The sequence below is a fragment of the Chlorocebus sabaeus genome, chromosome 11 (genome assembly GCF_047675955.1).
Source record: "Chlorocebus sabaeus isolate Y175 chromosome 11, mChlSab1.0.hap1, whole genome shotgun sequence".
NCBI classification, from domain to species: domain Eukaryota; kingdom Metazoa; phylum Chordata; class Mammalia; order Primates; family Cercopithecidae; genus Chlorocebus; species Chlorocebus sabaeus.
The window spans coordinates 9102572-9124532 of NC_132914.1; the positions used below are offsets into that span (position 1 = coordinate 9102572).

At 35.2% G+C, this 21961-nt stretch overlaps 1 protein-coding gene across 2 annotated transcripts; it reads left to right on the forward strand.

The window, feature by feature from the left end:
• Positions 1-4128: 4128 nt before the first annotated feature.
• On the forward strand, positions 4129-21858 carry KLRK1 (killer cell lectin like receptor K1). Of its 2 annotated transcripts, none has more exons than XM_007967620.3 (8): positions 4129-4265; positions 5305-5451; positions 7273-7380; positions 14231-14323; positions 14542-14577; positions 15384-15535; positions 16679-16782; positions 20736-21858. In XM_007967620.3, exons 2-8 carry the CDS (start codon positions 5412-5414, stop codon positions 20851-20853), a joined length of 651 nt encoding a protein of 216 aa, XP_007965811.1. In that variant the 5' UTR covers positions 4129-4265; positions 5305-5411; the 3' UTR covers positions 20854-21858. The 2 variants fall into 2 exon arrangements, with proteins under 2 accessions (XP_007965811.1, XP_007965810.1); XM_007967619.3 differs by having other exon boundaries at positions 4130-4265; positions 5347-5451.
• Positions 21859-21961: the final 103 nt, after the last annotated feature.

The following is a 21961-nucleotide window of genomic DNA, read 5'->3' on the forward strand; positions in this document are numbered from 1 at the left end:
ATGCCTTAAATAGGGTGTGAACAGATAGATGACAGGAATCATGCTTTATGCTTTATTGAACTTTGTTTATTCATGGCCAAACAATATGATTGCCCTATAATAGATAAAAGCCCAATAAATAAATATAGAATGATATTATGAAAATATCAGTAATTTCCTATTTTTTACTTATTTTTGTTAAGCTTTGGTTACTTCTATGTCAAATAAAGAAGACAACATTATTACGGTGTAGAAAAACGCCAGGGCCTCTTGGCTAAGACATCAAGAGGAGCATTGTAAGATTTTAGTAGTGATTTTTATATTCTCCAAAATATAATGCAAGAGTTGTAGACTTTTAACCCCTTGCATTTTTTATGCCTCTGCACACAAATGAAGCTACTGGGGATAAAGGAAGAAGAAATAAGTCAGCTAAAATTTGAGCACCTGCTAATAGGTACGTAAGAGTGAAAAAACGTGACTTGAGACACCTTGCTTTCACTTAGATCTACAATTAATGAGCCATTTTCCTTTGGAAAAAAAAAAAGCTGTCTTATCCCTAGATCGTGTCTTTAGGCACTTGTGGTAAGTAACGTTACCAATTTAAGACATCTTCAAAATTCTAGACTTCTTTGATACTCGGAGCACTGAAGTAAACACAAAATCCATTTGAATCCAAGATGCAGAAGTCATTAAAGGCATCATTCCATTTACTAATGTGGAGATTACCACTCTAGCAGGAAATGAAAGGTTTAATGGCAAACAAATAAGCAATCAGAGAAAAGTAACCAGGATGCTAATAAAAAATATGATGTCATCTGACCTGCAAATCATGCGTGTAACTTACTTGAGAGCAATTTTTAAAAGTTACTGTTTATTTATGGCTATTTATGCACAATTATAAAGACAATACCAGAGTGGGAAAAAACACGTTTCTGTTCCATTATACTATATAGATTGCAATTAAACAAACAAAAAAATGGTGTGTCCTAGCATGAGTTAAGTTAATATAACACAAATATTTGCTAAAGATATTTCAAATGAATTGCTAAATTTTAGAATTATACAAAGTTTCAACTGAGTTGGGGCCAAAAAATCATTTAATCATTCCTGGTTTAGGAAGCTGTGCCAGAAAATACTAATTAATTGCCAAGATGATGACCTGTTTTTCCCCAAAGTATACATTCAAGATTTATGGAATCTCTGCCTTGAGTTCATATGATTACAAGACACCAGTTGATATTATATGTCAGTACGTAGCCCAGTATGTAATACCTAGCTGAATGCAAAATAGGTTCTGAAAATATATATATATATATATTTCTTAAAATGTTTGCAGACTTTTTAACTTTTACATTAGTCATCATTTCACTTCTGCTTCTGTATGCCCATGCATGTCCTGACGACACTGGGTGCACCACGGTGGTGTGGCCATAGATGCCCCTGCATATCCACAGACTCAGCTCTGTTCCTTCCACTCCCTTTTATTTTCTTTATTGTCCATGTGAATTTTAAAGATTTGTCCTTTTTGACATGTCTTTTGTCAATTCAAACACATTTACCAAAAGGTCAAGATTACAAAATTTTTGCTTGGCAATAACCGCACATTTTATGCTTTCCTATTTGGGCAAGTGTCCAGTAAACAGCTCAGACCACATCCAGTTTTAGTGTCACAGCTTGAAGCAAGCAACCTGCCAAACGCTCTGTTTCTCACCACAAACTTGCACTGCATGTTAAGTCTTTCCTGTGTACCAGAAGAGAAGGATTTTCTGAGACCACAGTGCAAGTTAGCTTACTGATCAAAAAGGCTAGTTGATTATTGACTCTTCTCAACTAATGAACGTAATTAAATAGCTTATTGTGGTGATGGATGTTCTCAAATAACTTAAGCCCAGGCTGTTTGCAAAATATTGTAACTTTTCTTCTAACAATAGTTTTTAAAAGTTATATAAATATGTCTATATGAAGTTTGTTCAGGTACTTTTATAGTCAAATTATTCTTTCTGCATAAATTCATTTGTGTGGGTTTTATTTCATTGGTTAGAAAATATTATCTCTGAAAGCTATGCTATGTCCTTTTGCAATTCCACATAGCATAAACCAGTACAAATGCCCAGCAAATCCCCAACAAGTTTACCATCATGACTATAGCAAAGAGAGTGTATGTTCAACATTGAGAAAGAAATTAGAGTTTTAACATACTATTTCTTTATCTAAGTAATTGTTTTAACTCAACATACAGGACTCCTTTTAGAATCTTCTTCTTTGAGGATCCTTTCCACACTCTGTCAGTTGGTTTAGGGTTCTTTATATATGACAGTATAAGGGCTATCCCGGTGCTTAGCTTTATCATGATATTTATTTCAAAAAACTTCTTTTAGGCATGTCTTGTGACTTCCCTGTTGGCTGTAAATTGCCATTTGAACTAAATGAAATAGGTAGGATATACAAATGTTCTTTTTTATCCTATTCCTATCCCCTTTTCTCAATTCTGTATTTAAGAGACAAATAATCTCTACTCAATTGAAAACTACATACATAAAAATAACTCTTCAGGAAACTGTGATTCAAGTTTTCCCCATAAAAAGCCAGCATTTAAACATTTATTCGTTTCCTTTCAAAAACCAAATATTTGTTAAAATGTGGTTGTAAGAAAATATCAGCCCAAATTTCCTCTATATAGATCTATTTTTACTATATAAAATAGTTAATGGAAAATGCTGATTAGCTGAAAAGAATCTTGGTATGTCAGAAAATAATATATTTTCTTCAACTTGTTTTATATTTACCTATCCTGTTTAATTTTGAATTTGTTTTGTACTTATTCATTTTCTATCACCTAAACTAAAAAGTAATTTCCAGCTGGGTGTGGTGGCTCATGCCTGTAATCTCAGCACTTTGGGAGGCCGAGGCAGGAGGACCACATGAGGTTAGGAGTTCGAGACCAGCCTGACTAACACTCGTGTCTACTCGAAATACAAAAATTAGTCACACATGCCTGTAATCCCAGTTACTCTGGAGGCTGAGACAGGAGAATTGCTTGAACCCAGGAGGCGGAGGTTGCAGTGAGCCGAGATCGCCCATTGCACTCCAGCCTGGACAACAAGAGTGAAACTCCATCTTTTTTTAAAAAAAAAAGGTAATTTCCATGTGGGCAAAAACCTTCTTTTGGATTGTTTACTTTGACATTCTCAAGACCTAGAAAAGTGTGTAGCAAATAGTATTTGCTAAATAAAAAAAAAAGTTGAATAAATTTATTGTCCAACTTTAACACATCACCACATGAAAGTTGTTTTTGAGATTAATAACTTTGGTTATTGTTAAAATTGTATAATGTGTTCATCTTATATTACTTTATATGATGTCTTATGTTAGTATTTTAAATTAATAAACAAATAAGATATATATTTAGCTATTCTTGTTCATTGGCATCAATTCATATATTCACTTATTTTTATGTATACTGAGGTATATATTTAAGTTTCTAATTCTTCTGCATATGATGTCTATATGACAGAGATGCAATTTCATGTTTTTATATTAAAATTTAACAATTCCCAGAACTAATTTTTTTAAACTTAAAGGCCAGTGTGATAGTAACCGAGGACTAATTATTGAATAGAAGCTAATTTTCCACTTTATCTGCAATGTTACCTTATATTTTTTAATCTATGTACATGACTTTTTCTTGTCTGTATTTTTTCCCTTCTCAATTTGTCTATCTATGTCCCACATGCCACTTTGCCTTTATTAATATGGTTTTAACATAGGTCTTACTATCTAATAAAACAAGGCTCCCACGTTTTCTTCATCTTCAATAGTGATTTTCCTAGTCTTGACTTTTGCAATTTAATGTATATTTAGAATTCTGCTTTGTAAGTCCCACAACAAAATCTGAGGTATTAACTGGAACTGAATTGAATCTTTAAAATATTTAGGATTAAATGGCATCATTTAAAATCATCATTTTCAAATCCTAAAATGCTATTAAAAATAATGGCAAAACTAAAATTACTTTTGCACCAACTGAACATTTATCCAACCATGGGTGGTCTTACCTCTTTTACCAAATTAACAATATTTCTATAGTGATAAGGCGGAAGTACTGTGGTTTATGTTTTTCCACAGGAAAGTGAGATTATAACATTTGTCACACCTTTCTCAAAGATAGAATTTCACTGAGTATCTCCACTTTCAATTCTAGATCAGAAACTGAGAACGTATCTAAATTTTCTAGTTTTATAGAAGACTTTTATCCACAAGAATCAAGATCTTCCCTCTCTGAGCAGGTGTGTGTATGTGTGTATGTGTGTCTGTGTGTGTGTTTATTATTCAAGATATGAGAAACTATATTTTGAACTCAAAAAAATAAAAATATTTACACTATAAGGTAATTCTAATTGTTTCTTAGATGCTTGAATAGAACTCCTGAGGATAGAGAATACTTATCATTTCTGATGTATATTCTATCACTGTATCTGATGATAGGGAATTAAGATATACCTATTGAAGAATCAGAAGTTGTAATATTACTATAAGAAGAAGCTTTGTCTCTAAGCTAAACTAGAAAAAATGAATCTTTATCTTTAGGATTAGAAGAATTGCGTTTCAATTGGAATTCTCAAATTTTTGAGTTTTCTGATGTTGTAGGGGGCACTTACTTTGATACACATCTCTACATGCAAGGTGAAACAAGTTACATCTGTGCTTTCCAACTATCATAATCAAATATGAAATAGCTTTTATTTTTAAAATCTAAGCACTATGCATATTTATTAAATAGTTTTTTTTCTGGAAGCTCTGCTGTGCATTGCTAAGATGTTACTAAATAAACATGTGAGATTAGTTTTGTTAATGATGATGGTGATGAGAATTTGTTGTTGATGATGATAATACGGGCACGTTGGATGAAAATGCACTAGAAAAGGACATTCAATAAAAGTGCATAAAACTTACCTGAGGTTAGCTAGCAGAAAGAAAACTAAATTATTGCCAGATAAAATAAACAACTACAAACACTTGGTCTTAGCTAAAAGGCCAAGAAGCAATAAATGACTATAAACACAAAACTGTGTGTGTGGTTATCTAATATCAGTAATGTAAAATATTTGTGTTAAATATCTCAATGTAGGTGAATTAATATATTCATTATATTCTTACGACATTTTGAAGTAATTGGCGATTATTTTACAACCAAAAAAAAATGTATAAAATTATTTTTGCCTGGCTTTATGTGAATTGTCATTTCTATTCTTTTCTTAGAGGCATGCACAGGGGGGAAGTTTCTGCATTTTACTTTTCTGTTCAAAATATTTTCTCTCACCACAGGAAAGAGAACAAAAAACAAACGCCCAATTTTATTTTATTCAGGAATCCTTTGTGCTTTGAAGACTTTAGATGCCTCTTTGAGGTAGACGTGCACTTACAATTATTTGATGGGGTGGATTCGTGGTCGGAGGCCTCGACACAGCTTGGGTATGGTTTTATCACATAAGTGTGTAGTTTTGTTTGTATACAATTTTAAGATACCAAGAATTTTATACAAGCATATAAGGCATAGGCAAGCAATTTACTCTGATTCTTTTCATGTTCTATTTATGTTGATTTCATGTTACGTCCGTATTGTATGTGAAATCAAGTCTTCCAAAACTTAAAAACTCTTTTTCCCTTTATTTTATTAACTATATTATGGTAAAGTCACTCACAATTTGGGCCAGCTTGAAATAGTGAAACAGATGTGGAGTCATACTTGAATTTTACTCAAACTTTTACCGCTCTCTAGATTTGAAATGGGGTCAATCTGCAACCTCTATGTAGTTTAGTTTAGTTTCTTTTTCTATCAAATACAGGCATGAAACATTCCACATTGATCTTAGTAGATTTGTGTAATATTCAAATCAAGTGACATGTATTTTAAAGCCCTTTTTATCCTAAAGGTGTTTATAAATTTATAACTTATTCACAGTTGGTAACATTATATTAAACAAGCTTTATGATTTTGGCCATCTCTAATATTCAATTTCTTCATCCATAAAGGGATACCTACTCTCTTTACTCCATATGTAAAATAACTGAGTTAGATATTACATGTGCAAACAATGTCTAAGTCTAATTTTAGCTATAAAAGATAATTCATATTATCATTTAATTTATAAAAGGCTTTTGTACAAACCCCCATGACATGAGTTTACATATGTAACAAACCTTTGCATACAGCCCTGAACCAAAAATAAAAGTTTAAAAAAAAAGCTTTTAAGAAAATATTAATCATCAGTAAATAATATTTCAAGAGAGCAAAATGATTCTTTCAGTATTTTGTTCAGAGGCAAGATTATCCGTCTTTGTTCTGAAGGGTTAGATCCTACTATTTTAGCCTATGTATGTCCTGCATTGTAAAGAAAATTAGATGGCTGGGCACAGTAGCTCACGCCTGTAATCCCAGAACTTTGGGAGGCCGAGGCAGGTGGATCACCTGAGCTCAGGAGTTCGAGACCAGCCTGGCCAATATGATGAAACCCCATCTGTACTAAAAATAAAAAAATTAGCCAGGTATGGTGGCACAAGCCTGTAATCCCAGCTACTCAGGAGGCTGAGGCAGGAGAATCGCTTGAACCCAGGAGGTGGAGGTTGCAATGAGCCAGGATCACGCCACTGCATTCCAGCCTGGGCTACAAGAGCGAAACTCTATCTCAAAAAATAATAAATAATAAATAAATAAATAAATAAATAAATAAATAAATAAAATTAGACACACTAGTATTTACTAAAAGCTTACTAAATGATTGATGTTATTGATGTTAAGTTCCTTATATTTTTATTTCATTTTTAAAATACCCATACTGGGTTGTAATAATATCCTTTTCTTTTTCATTTCTTTCTTCTTTTGCAAGTTAGGAAACTGGGATTCAAAAGCTAGATTATTTTTGAAGTTATATTAAGTTTGTATATGTGGATAGGTGATTTAAATACGTGTCTTTCTCCCTACATGTCCTTTCACTATACCAAGTCCCTTTCTGGTAATGTTAGGTTTCATTATACATTATGAATTAACTAATTTTAATAGTACATAGGATTTTGTTGAGGGTACTTTGCATGGCATAAATGTAATTTTATTTATATAGTAAAGTGTAAACATAATAATGTAGTAATATAAAGCAAAAGTAAATTCATGTTGTACTTTAAAAAGGATTATCATGAGAAGTACATAGATGGAAATGGCAAGTGGTATTTTTAAAATGTATGCCCCAAATAGCAGAAAGGTCATGACTCATATAAGCCTGAATTCTTTCTTTCTAGAGATGAGTGAATTTCATGATTATAAGTTGGGTCTAGCAAAGAGTGATTTTTCAACACGATGCCAAAAGCAAAGATGTCCAGTAATCAAAAGCAAATGTAGAGAAAACGGTAAGTCCTATGTTCCATTTGTCTGCTCTCAGTATATTCAAATGAATCTTGGAAACTATGTGATTAAATCAATGACAATCATTCAGTTTACTTTATCTTCATCAGAAAAGCAGGAATACCCCCATGAACTCTAATATAATATTAAAATATATAATACAATTATGGTATTAAAAGGTATTGAGTTTAGAATATTTTCATGGCCTAAAAAATGATTTTATTTATCATGATAATATAATCAAGGCAGGAATTTCTAAGAGATTACTGAAAAGAAAACTAAATAGAAATGAAAAACAGAAAAGATATTTTAAAAATCCTCCAGAGATATGTTCCTAAATATTATAGAAGTGATAGTTAGATTATTATTTGTAGAATTGCTTCTGAGTGCAGTGAAGAAGATGTACTCTCCAATGTCTTTTTTCAAAGCAGAATATTATTGATAATAGACCTTTATATAGTTTGTATGAAAAGCAAAACAAAATTTAATTCAATTTTGATTAAAAACTAAGAGACAAATTATTAACAAATAGCATCACTTTACAAGAATTAATTTAAGGAATGCAAAGTGCTATATGTAAAAATTCCTTTTTGGACTAAAATATTCAATTGTTACCAAAATTTAAAACATACATGCCTTTTCACTCAGCGATTATCATTGTGGGAATTTATCCCAGAGAGGGACTCAAAAATATGCACAGATGGGTATGAAATGTATCATTATTTCTAATAGCAAGACCTAAGAAACAAATTAAATATCCACTGGAAAAAAAATTCAAAGTCTGTCAAAAATTAGATTCTGTCCAGAGTTGTCAGTGAAATACAATGCAGCTATTTATAAATTTGGTATCCTTATACGCCATGAGAACTAATCACCAGGATATTGTCTTAGGTTAAAAAAAAAAAAATTCATAGGATATTTTGTATATTATAGTTTCTTTAAAATGTATTTTTAATATGTAGCTAAGGGGAATGGTAATTTTTATTTATTTTTAGTTGGCATGTAATAATTATACATATTTAAGGGATACAGTGATATTTCCATACAACTATACAATGTCTAATGACCAAATCAAGGTAATTAGCATATCCATCACCTCAAACATTTATCAGTTCTTTGTGTTGGGAACATTCAAAACCTTCTCTTCTAGCTATCTGAAAATATACAATAAATTACTCTTAACTGTACTCTCCCTACAGTGCTATAGGAACATTAGAAAAAGCCCACATGTAGCTATAATTCTGTATCCATTAACCTCTCCCAATCTTCTCCTCCTCACTACTCTTTCTAGCCTTAAATAACCACAATTCTACTCTCTAATTCTGTGAGCTAAAAGTTTGGATCTCCTACATATGAGTGAGAATATGCGGTATTTATCTTTCCATGCCTTATTTACTTTACTTAACATTATGTACTTCTGACGCATCCATGTTGGTGCAAATGATAGGATTTCATTATTTTCATTCCTTTTTTATGACTGAATGGTATTCCTCTGTGTGCGTGTGTGTGTGTGTGTGTGTGTGTGTGAGTGTACACACATTTTGTTTAGCCATTCATCTGTTAATGGACACAGGTTGATTCCATATCTTGGCTATTGTGAATAATGCTGCAATAGACATGGAGCTGCAGACATTATTTCAATATACTGATTTCCTTTCCATTGGAGAAAGACTGAGATTGCTGAATCATATGGTAGTTCTATTTTTGGTTTTTTAAGGAACCTCCATACTGTTTCCATAATGGCTATACTAATTTACATTCCCACCAACATTATATAAACATTAGCCTTTCCCTGCATCCTCACTGTCATTTGTTATTTTTTATCTTTTTAAATAATAGCTATTCTAACTTAGGGTGAGATGATACTCATTGTGGCTTTGATTTTCATCTTATTGATGATGAATGATGTTGAACTTTCAAAAAATATATCCATGGCTATTTGTTTATCTTCTCAGAAATATCTATTCAGATCCTTTTCTCATTTTCAAATCAGTCTTTGTTGTTGATGATGCTGTTGAGTTGTTTGAATTCCTTGTATATTCTGGATATTGTTCTCTTGTCAGAGGAATAATTTGCAAGTATTTTCTCTCATTCTACAAGTTGTCTCTTCACTCTGTCACTTGTTTCCTATGCAGCAAAGAAGTGTTTTAGTTTGATACAGCCTCATTTGTTTCTTTTTGCTTTTGTTGCCTGTACTTTTGAAGTCTTACCCATAAAATCTTTGCCTAGACTCATGTCCTGTGGTGTTTCTCTTATCTCTTCTAGTAGTTTTATAGATTCAGTTCTTACTTTTAAGTCATTAATCCATTTTGGTTGATTTTTGTATATAGTGTGAGATGAGGGTCTAATTTCATTCCTCTGTGTGGATATCCAGTTTTTTCAGCTCCATTTATTGAAGTGCCTGTCCTTTCCCAGTGTATGTTATTGGTGCCTTTCTGGAAAAATCAGTTGGCTGTAAATAGATGGATTTATTCCTGCATTGTCTATTCTGTTTTATTGGTCTAAATGTCTAGGTTTATGTCAATGCCATACTGTTAAAGTTATTATAGTTTTGTAGTATATATTGAAATCAGGTAATGTGATGCCACCAGTTTTCTTCATTTTTGTTCAAGATTGCTTTGACTATTCAGTCTTTTGTGGTACCATACAAATTTTAGGATATTTTTTCTATTTCTGTAGAGAATGTTATTAGTATTGTGATAGGAATTGCATTGAATCTATAGATTGCTTTGAGTCGTATAATTACTTTAACAATATTCTTTCGGTCTATGAACATGAGATGTCTTTCCATGTTTTTGCATCCTCTCTGGTTTCATTAGTCAGTATTTTATAGTTTTCACTGTAGAGATCTTCCACTTGTGTGATTAAATTTATTTCAGGGTATTTTATTATTTGTAGGTATAAATGGAATTGACTTCTTGATTTCTTTTTCAGCCAGTTTGTTATTGGTGTATAGAAACACTACTGATTTTTGTGTGTAGATTTTTGTATCCTGAAACTTTACTGAATTTGTTTATTTGTTCAAAGGCATTTTGTTTAATTTTCATGTATCTGTGCAGTTTCCAAAGTTCCTCTTGTTATAAATTTCTAGTTTTATTCCATTGTTGTCAGAAAATTTACTTGATATAATATTGAATTTTGAAAATGTGTTGAGACTTATCACCTAGCATATGGTCTATCCTGATGAATGTTCCATATGATGATAATAAGAATATGTGTTTTGCAGCAGTTGGATGAAATGTTCTGTACATTTAGTAAGGTTCATTATGTCTATATTATAGTTTTACTTGGATGTTTCTTTTCTGATTTTCTCTCTGAACGATCTGTCCATTGCTTAAAATGTGTGGTTGAACTCCTCTACCCTTATTGTATTAGTCTATTTCTCCCTTCAGATCTATTAATATTTACTTAATATATCTGAGTGCTGTAGTATTGGGTGCATATGTATACTTATAAATACAATATTATATTGCTGAAATGACCCATTTGTCATTATATAATGGTCTTCTTTGACTCTTTTTTACTCTTTTTGACTTAAAGTCTACTTTATCTAAGTATAGCTATGCCTTCTCTTTACTGGTTTTCATTTTCATGGAATATCTGTTTTCATCCTATACTGTCAGTCTATGTGTGTTTTTACGAGCAAAGTGAGTTTCTTGAAGGCAATATATTGTTCAGTTTTGTTGTTTTTAATCCATTCAGTCACTCTATGTCTTTTACTTGGAGAATTTAGCCCCCTTGCATTTAATATTTTATTGGTAAGTAAAAACTTACTATTGCCATTTTGTTCCTTGTTTTCTAGTAGTTTTGTAAGTCTTCCTTTCTTCCTGTCTTCCTTTGTGATTAAGTTGCTTTCTCTGGCAGTGTATTTTAATTCCTTGATTTTCATTTTAGTGTAATTTTAGTGTATCTATTATAGGTTTTTGTTTTGTCATTACCATGAGACTTACAAGGACATCTTATAACTATAGCAATTATTTTATACTGATGACAACTTTGAAAAACTTTGAAAAAGTTAAGTTTCTTTCTTGAAAACAAAGAAAAGAAAAACAAAACAAAACAAAAAACTAAACAACTCTACACTTTAACTCCATCTCCTCTCACATGTTGACTTATGTTTGCTTGGATTTACATCATTTTATATTGACTATCTCTTAACAAATTATAATTACTTTTATTTTGATAGAGTTGTCTTTTGATCTTTATAAGATCTGTGTGGTTGAGGTACCACAATTACAGTATTAGACTATTCTGAATTTGTCTGTGTACTTACTTTTATCAGTGAGTTTTATACCTTCAAATCTTTTCTTATTGCACATTTATGTTCTTTTTTTCTGACTGAAAAAACTCTCTTTAGCATGTCATGTAAGACAGGTCTAGTGGGAATAAATTCACTCAACTTCTGTTCGCCTGAGAAATATTTTTTCTCTCCGTCATGTTGATAGTTTTGTTGGGTACAGTATCTCAGTTGGCGTTTTTTTTTTCCTCGGGTCTTTGAATATGTCACCCCACTTCCTCTTGGCCTATAAAGTTTCTGCTAAGAAGTCTGCTAACAGATGTGTTGAAGCTTCTTTATATTTATTTTGCTTTTTAAATTTTGCTTCCTTTAAAATTCTGACTTTATCTCAAGCTTTGGACATTTAAATTTTATATGCCTTGTGGTAATCTTATTTGGGTTGAATCTGCTTGCTAATCTTTGACCTTCCTCTATGTGGTTATTCATATCTTTCTCTGGGTTTGTTAAGTTTTCTGTTTGTCCACAGCTTCCCAGACCAGTGCTGTGCCAGGGCTTGCCCAAGGGCCATGGTTGCTATGGCCTGCAACCACTGAAATTTTCCTGAGACCCAAGGCCACTTTAGTCAGCTGGTGATAAAATGGGCTGGGACTAAGGTTCCTCCTGCCTAAGCAGTGGATTCCTCTCTGGCCCACGTGGGTCAAAATGCTCCCCGTATGAGCACTGGTGTGGAATCAAAGGCCGTGGGGTCTCTGTCTTTTGCTGTGTTCCAATGTGGTGGGGCCAGGTCTAAGTTCCAACACAAAGTCTCACACTCTTATTTCCATTTACTGAGCAGGCAGTTTCTCTCCAAGCACTGCAGTATCTGGGTTTGGAAGAGGAGTGTTTAGGCAAGGCAAGACGGTCTTTTCTTACCTCTTTAATGTGTTTTTTCTTCTTATCATGCCAAAATCAGGGTACTGTGATAGCTCACCTAATTTCTTGAATTCTTTTGAAGGTACTTTCTTGCATGGATAGTTATTTAGTTTGATGTTGCTGTGAGAAGATAATAGCTAAAGGGTTCTTCACAGCCAGCTTGCTCTTCTGTCATTTTCTTCATTGTTCTCCGGTATACCTGTTGTTTTGCCTACCCATTGATTTTTTTTCTCCTCTATCATTATCTATCTTTGTGGTTTGGTGGTTCTCTGCAGTAATACGATTTGATTCCTTTCTCTTTCTTATTTGTGTATCTGCTCTACCAGTTTTATACTTCTGTGCATTTTTATGGTGATGGACATTGTCCTTTCGCTTCCAGATATAGGACTCCCTTAAGCATCTCTTGTGGGGCTAGTCTAGTGGTGATGAATTCCCTCGGTTTTTGCTTGTCTGGAAGAATATGTCTCCTTTATTTCTAAAGGATAGCTTTGCTTAATGCTTAATACAGTATTCTTATTTGGCAGAGGCCTTTTTTTTTTTTTTTTTTTTTTTTTTTTGGCATTTTGAATTTATCATCCCATGCTCTTCTGGCCTGCTGCTGGAGAAAGTGGGATTGCTGGCCGTGGTGGCCGTGGGCCCCAAGCAAGTGGCTCTGGGAATCTGGGGTGCACAAGCATGACTCTGTCTATGCTGAGGACAGACTCTCTACTTGGCTGCATCACCTGTTCCCTGGACAAAGGGCTCTGTATGGGCTTGACACAAGGGTCACGACTACACCATTGATTGGGATCACCTGGTGTTACTATGCTGCAGTCCTCTAGGTGGATTTGGTGGAATGTCAGCAGGGCCCCAGGGATGTGAAGATGCAGAAGCTATTGGGCCCCAAAGATGTGAAGATAAAGGAACTATTAGGCCCCAGGGCAGAGTGTACTTTGGCGGTGGCTACACTCTCAAAATGGTGCAGTGCTGCTGCAGCCTGTGTTCCAGAGAAGAGGAGGGACCCCAGTGTGAACCCCCACCCTGAAATAATGCAGTGATGTGGATTCCAGTCAACTCCCTATACCGGACTCAGGGATTGTGAGGAATATGGAGCTCTCCTATAACTAGGATAGCAGGTATTTATAATGGGAATGTGGACCGCGGGGGAGCTCCTGCTTACCTTTTCTCCTCAATGGAGAGTCCCTCTTGGCTCTAAGCTGATCCATGTCACCTGCTTCTCTTCCCTTTCTATGCTGTCGCCCTGAGCATTTGTGCCTCAGAGAGACTTGGTCATTTTCTTGCTGAATTCCAGCCTTCTCCCTTTAACACTCTATTCAATGTGTGGTTATCTACTTGTTGTTTTGGTCCCTTGTGGAAGTGAGTGCTAGTTGCCTGTAGTTAGCCACCTTGATGATGCTTCCTCCTTCTTTGTTTATGTTTATTATTGTATCTGCATAAAAATAATAAATCATAAGCATAATTTACTCTAGGGATGACTGGGGAACTTGCAGGGAAGTATAGAAGGAAATATTACAATGTTGTACTCCAGTTTTTGAACATTTGCAAAGTATTTATGTGCTGTTCTGGGAAAAATAATTAAGGCAGAAAAAGGATCAATACTACCTACTCATTAAAAAAAGAAAAAACCTCTAATGTTTATATTAAATACAAAGATACCCAAACCCTTTATGCTTCTTTTTCTGATCTGTTTCTTTTTTCTTTGACAGCATCTCCACTTTTTTTCTGCTGTTTCATTGCTGTAGCTATGGGAATCCGTTTCATTATTATGGTAACAATATGGAGTGCCGTATTCCTAAATTGTAAGTGATAACAGAGAAGTAGATTGCAACATGGTTAATTTAACAATTGTAATGTATTACTTTTGTTAGTATTCAGAAACACAGAAACATAAACTAGAAATATTAAATGTATCTTTGTCATATTTTTGCTATTAGTCCAGAAATTTGTAAACTATATTTGCTTATAGTATAAATTACTAATAATACAAACTTTTTAATACTTATGGTTATTTTAATAGCATTATTCAACCAAGAAGTTCAAATTCCCTTGACTGGTAAGTGAATTTTTTAAATGTTTTAGAACATATATTATATGTATCTACCTACACTATTGTGTAGGCATGTATTCAATGATGTAAGAAAAGGAAAAATTAAATAATTAATTCTAGTCTGTAATACACTATGGCTTCTGTTTTCCTTTTAACAATGAGGCAATACTTGTAAAAGTAGAGGATGCTTAGGTTTGATATCTTTCTCTCTCTCTCTCTCTTTCTCTCCAATACTTGCCAAAAGTAGAGGCTACTTAGGTGTGGTTTGACATCTTTCTCTCTCTTTTTTTTTCTTTTTCTTTTTGAGATGGAGTCTCACTCTGTCACCTAGGCTGGAGTGCAGTGGGTTGATCTCAGCACAGTGCAACCTCCACCTCCTGGTTTCAAGTGATTCTTATGCCTCAGCCTCCCAAGTACTTGGGACTGCAACCTCCACCTCCTGGGTTCGAGCAATTCTCGTGCCTCAGCTTCCCAAGTAGCTGGGACTGCAGGCATGCGCCACCACACCGGCTAATTTTTGTATTTTTAGTAGAAGCAGGTTTTCACCATGTTGGCCAGGCTGGTATCAAACTTCTAACCTCAAGTGAGTCACCTACCTTGGCCTCCCAAAGTGCTAGGATTACAGACATGAGACACCACGCCCAGCCTGGCATCTCTCTATGAATACGTAGAGATATGCCTTTGGTTATGACTATGATAATTTAATAATCTGAAATTTTAGAGTTAGAGTGAAAAAGACATTTAATTTGTCTAGATAAAGTCTGCTATAATGTTCAGATGTGTAGAATTAATAATATATTCTCCTTTTCTAGAAAGTTACTGTGGCCCATGTCCTAAAAACTGGATATGTTATAAAAATAACTGCTACCAATTTTTTAATGAGAGTAAAAACTGGTATGAGAGCCAGGCTTCTTGTATGTCTCAAAATGCCAGCCTTCTGAAAGTATACAGCAAAGAGGACCAGGTTGAGTATTTATTTTAATTTCCCATCCTATATTTAATCCTAACATCTGAGGCAAATCACTGGAATATGAACCTGGAACATATAAGGGACACTATGACTTGGTTATTCTAATACCAACCCTAAATCTTTCTTCATTGAAAATAACAAAGCATAGAAATTGCAGGTATCAGACACATGAAAAAATGCTCGTCATCACTGACCATCAGAGGAATGCAAATCAAAACCACAATGAGATACCATCTCACACCAGTTAGAATGGCAATCATTAAAAAGTCAGGAAACAACAGGTGCTGGAGAGAATGTGGAGAAATAGGAACAATTTTACACTGTTGGTGGGATTGTAAACTAGTTCAACCATTGTGGAAAACAGTATGGCTATTCCTCAAGGATCTAGAACTAGAAATACCATATGACCCAGCCATTGCATTACTGGGTATATACCCAAAGGATTCTAAATAATGCTGCTATAAAGACACATGGACACGTATGTTTATTGCGGCACTATTCACAATAGCAAAGACTTGGAATCAACATTCCACTGATGGAATATCCATCAGTGACAGACTGGATTAAGAAAATGTGGCACATATACACCATGGAATACTATGCAGCCATACAAAAGGATGAGTTTGTGTCCTTTGTAGGGACGTGGATGCAGCTGGAAACCATCATTCTCAGCAAACTATCACAAGAACAGAAAACCAAACACTGCATGTTCTCACTCATAGGTGGGAACTGAACAATGAGATCCCTTGGACACAGGAAGGGGAACATCACACACCAGGGCCTATCATGGGGAGGGGGGAGGGGGGAGGGATTGCATTGGGAGTTATACCTGATGTAAATGACGAGTTGATGGGTGCTGATGAGTTGATGAGCGCAGCACACCAACATGGCACATATATACACATGTAACAAACCTGCACGTTGTGCACATGTACCCTAGAACTTAAAGTATAATTAAAAAGAAAAAAGAAAAAAGTTGCAGGTATCATGTATGTGTGCTCAGACGGGAATTATGCCAGTTGGGGGACAGAATGCATGTTTTTACAAGTGTGAGAACAGATGAAATGGCTATGGTCTGGCATTTACTAAAATTATGAACACTGATTTCACTTATAGTGTATTTGTGATTTCAAACAGGATTTACTTAAACTGGTGAAGTCATATCACTGGATGGGATTAGTACACATTCCAACAAATGGATCTTGGCAGTGGGAAGATGGCTCCATTCTCTCACCCAACCTGTAAGTCTTTGACCCAATGGGTCTCCAGTTTTGAATTTTTTTCCTAAGCTTTCCCTGTAATAATTCTAATCACTCATGTCACAGAATCCCAAGACATTTGCACGTTCTAATAGATTTAGTAAAAAGTGCTTAGGCCCTAAATTTAGGAGAAAGTTGTATTCATTGTAGAGTAGCCAACACAAATACTAGTAAGTAATATAAATTGTTTAGTATATGCAAGGCAGGTCTAATATTATGTTCGTTTTCCAGAAAAAGAGACAGAAGCAGAGAGGTTAAGTATCACATACATTTCTTTCTGAATGTATTAGCAGACATGTTGAGATATAATTAACATATAATAAATTGCATATACATAAAGTACACAATTTAATAAGTCTCAAGAAATATATACATATACTCATGAAACCATTAAGAAATCAAGACAATTAACCTGGAAAACATTCTCTCAGCACGCACCTTTGTGATTTCTCCTCTGTGTCCCTACGTACTTACCTCTTTCTCTTTCCAGTCAATCAGTTTTCTGCCACTTAAGTTTGCAATTCATAGAATTTAATATAAATGAAGTCCTACAATATGTTTCATTTGCAAAGTCTTATTTTCACTTAGAAAAGTTATCTTGCGATTCAGCCATATCATTGCATGAGTAAAGAGTTAATTACCTTTTATCTCTTCATTTATTGATGTATATTTAGGTAATTCCCAGTTATTGATCATTACAAATAATGCTACTTGCTAATAATATTTGTATACAAGTATTTGTATCATATTAACAAAGTCTTTCTTTTCCTTAATATAAACACCTAGAAACAAAATGGCTGAATCATGTAAGTATATATTTAACCTTTTTAAAAGGGCCACACTGTTATCCAAAGTGGTGGTGATATTTTACAAATTTTACTTTCTACCTATCTGTATGTAAGAGAAAATCAGAGAGAGAAGTTGCTTCATATCCTAGTCAACACTTGCTTTGATCAGCCTCTTAAATTTTATACTGGCTGGGCGCAGTGGCTTACGCCTATAATCCCAGCACTTTGGGAGGCCGGGGCAGGCAGATCACCTGAGGTTGTGAGTTCGAGACCAACCTGGCCAATGTAGTGAAACCCTGTCTCTACTAAAAATACAAAAATTAGCTGGACGAGGTGGCAGGCACCTGTAATCCCAGCTACTCAGGAGGCTGAGGCAGGAGAATCGCTTGAAGCTGGGAGGTGGAGGTTGCAGTGAGCCGAGATTGCACCACTGCGCTCCAGCCTCAGTGACAGAGCGAGACCCTATCTCATAAATAATAAATAAATAAATAAATAAATTTTAGACACACTAAATGATGTGTTTTGGTATATGAGTGTAGTTTTAACTTGCATTTTACTAATGCAATGATGTTAAGTAGCATTTTTTTGTGCTTATTTGCCATTCAGGTAAAAATTTTCTTCTCACTGATTTCTGCTTTGATCTTTATTATTTACTGTCTTCTTATAGTAGGTTAAATTTGCTTTTTTAGTTTCTTATATTGAAAGCTGATATGTTGATTTGAAACTTTTTTTCTAATAAAAGTTATACTATTAATACGTGAGATGATTTGGGAACATCCCCACATATTTTAAGATACTATTTTTTAATTTCCATTCAGTTAAAAATAGTTTCTAAATTCTCTTTTGCATTCTTTGATTCATTGATTTTTAACATGTGTCATTTAGTTTTCAACATCTGTGAATTTTTCAGACATATTTTTATTGTTGATTTATAATTTAATTTCAATTTTATTAGAGAATTATTTTATATTGTAAGTCTGGCACTTTTTTAAAGTGCTCTTTTCGTTGATTTTTAAATTTACTTTGCTACTTTAATGATTAATTGACAATGATCAATGCACAACCTTTTACTCTCATGTATTCTTTTCAACTTTCCCCTTGTGTTTATTGTAGCAAGAACTCCTTACCTTCCTTCCTCATTATCTGTTTGTAATTTGGAAGCCCCAGTATACCTTAGAATTGATACAGAATGTCCTCATTTATGTATGGCTTGCAAGTTTATTTTTAACAGAAAAAACGTTGATTTTCTAAAAAAAAATATATATATAAGAGTTTGTATCTTATTTCTCAATATTTTCCTATCTACAAGGACAAAACTTTCTTTCAGAAGCAAAACGACTGGCATACTAACTTTCTGTTTATGCATGTAGTAATTATTTGTTGACTGCTACACGATTTCTAGGAATTATGCAGAGAAAACTACAGAGATGAGTAGAATAAAACTCATTTAGGAGCTTCAAACTCTAGTCAGAGATGTAGTTGTAAGCAAATAATCCAGTGTTGTTAGGTACTCTGGCAGAAGTGTGATGAAAGTAGTATGAAAAAACAGACACAGAAATCGAAGGAACACATGGACAAAGTGATATTAAAAAGAATGAGGCCGGGTGCAGTGGCTCATGCTTGTAATCCCAGCACTTTGGGAGGCCAAGGCAGGGAGACTACCTGAGGTCAGGAGTTCAAGACCAGCTTGGCCAACATGGTGAAACCTATCTCTACTAAAAATACAAAAAAATAGCCGGTTGTGGTGGCAGGCACCTGTAATCCCAGCTACTCAGAGGCTGAGGTAGGAGAATTGCTTGAACCCAGGAGGCGGAGGTTGTAGTGAGATGAGGTTGTGCCACTGCACGCCAGCCTGGTGACAAGAACAAAACACTGTCAAGAAGGAAGGAAGGAAGGAAGGAAGGAAGGAAGGAAGGAAGGAAGGAAGGAAGGAAGGAAGGAAGGAAGGAAAGAAGGAAGGAAGGAAGGAAGGGAGGGAGGGAGGGAGGGAGGGAGGGAGGGAAAGGGACTCTAATGTAGACTGAACCTAGTAAGAGCAGTTATTAAAAAATCTAGTCTAGGGCCAGGTGCAGTGGCTCACACCTGTAATCCCAGCACTTTGGGAGGCCAAGGTGGGTGTATTGCTTTAGGTCAGGAGTTCGTGCCCAGCCTGGCCAATATGGTGAAACCCCATCTCTACTAGAAATACAAAAATTAGCCGGATGTGGTGGCACATGCCTGTAACCCCAGCTACTCAGGAAACTGAGACAGGAGAATCACTTGAACTTGGGAGGCAGAGTTTGCAGTGAGCCAAGATTAAACCAGTGCACTCCAGCCTCGGCAGTGGAGCAAGATTCTGTCTTAAAAAACAAGCAAACAAACAAACGACAAAGCAAAAACTCTTTAAAAATAGTTTTCTTCCTACAGTGGTCGATTGTTCAATTACAGAACAGAGGTCATTACATTGTCCTTTTAAATAGGGATAGCATCAGACCATATTTCTATTTCTTGTCAGTTTTACATTGAAGTGACATCCTCACTCTTTCTTGAGCTTTCTATTTCCCATCTCTTATGAAAGAAAACAAATTATTATTAATCATGTAATTCCAAAAGATTAAAGATGCCAGAGTAAAACACATATATAGATATAGAAATCTCTACATGAAACGCCTAAACACATGCACGCATGCATACAAACACACACACTTATACACACTTGTGAATGTGTGTGTATTAGAAGATTTGAAGTTTTATTTTCATTTCCTTACCAAGTAAAATTGCATATATCTGAAGAATATGTTTTATTTTTCCACAAAACACAGTATGAAATTCTAAATTGAATTCTGAATTGATTTCTCACTTAAATATTTGTTTTAAAATAAACATTTTAAAGTTTTCATTTAACTTGGGTATACATATGAACAGATTTTATACTTCAGAATTGACTAGTTTCCAATGTATGATAAAAAGAGTGGCACATTATTTACAATTTTTACTTTTATTATCTGAGTTGGCTATATTTTGTTTATAAATTAGGACTAGGCATGGTCCTAAAATCTCCTAAAATGGCATTAAGTTCCTATATTTGAAGTTCAATAGGTATGATTCATTTTTATTTTCCTGCATTAATAAAATCATGTTTGTGATTTTTAATTGTCTCTCCTCTAGACTAACAATAATTGAAATGCAGAAGGGAGAGTGTGCACTCTATGCCTCAAGCTTTAAAGGCTACATAGAAAACTGTTCAATTCCAAATACATACATCTGCATGCGGAGGACTGTGTAAAGATGATCAACCATCTCCATAAAAGCCAGGAACAGAGAAGGGATTACACCAGCGGAAACACTGCCAACTGAGACTAAAGGAAACAAACAAAACGGGACAAAATGACCAACGACTGTCAGATTTCTTAGAGTTCACAGGACCAGACCATAGAACAATTTCATTGCAAACATGCATGATTCTCCAAGACAAAGGAAGAGAGATCCCAAAGGCAATTCAGATATCCCCAACACTGCCTCTCCCACCATAAGCCCAGAGTGAATGGGCTGGGGGAGGGGTGCTGTTTTAATTTCTAAAGGTAGGACCGACACCCGCGGGATCAGTGAAGGGCAAGAAGCCCAGCAGATCCCTGAGAGTGCAACCCCCACCTCCACAGGAAATTGCCTCATGGGCAGGGCCATAGCAGAGAGACACAGCATGGGCAGTGCCTTCCCTGCCTCTGGGGATCATGCTGCCACTTTTAATGGGTCCTCTACCATCCCCCGTCACTCTGGGTTGGATTAGTGGTCGGTCCCTGGGAGGTGATCAAGCTCCTCTTCGTCCCTATGGCACGGGCTTTCCTGCCTTGGGCCTTTACTCCTTACCTCAGTTCCTGAAGTGCTGGTATTGTCCTGCAGCCCCGTCCTGTTGCACTGCCAGGCAAGGTGCCAGCACACAGGGAGAGCCGGTCTCCATCCCGGTGAAGCTCACCTGCAGCACACCTTGCATGCCGGCTCTCCCCTGGCCCTGGGGCTCTGGTACCACAGGCAAAGGGGACAGTAAATCTGTCATCTCCAATCCTGGGTGAGCCCCCCAGAAATGTAGTGCAATAGATAAGAAATCAGAAAGACCAAGGGGTTGAGGAGGATATTTATTATTTAGGTGCACTGGACCAGTCAGGTTAACATCCAAAGGACTGAGCCCTGAACAAAGAGTCAAGTTACCTTTTAAGCATTTCGTGGGTGGGAGAAGATTTGTGCGGGGGAAGCATATTACAGAAACAAGAAACAAAGACAGTTATTCATTTGAGACTTGCATCACATCATTTCTTACTTTTCAAGGAAAAGCATGTTTTGCGACTTGAGTTTATCTGTCTAGTGACCTTGCAGCTGCACAGCTAGAGAAACAGGGT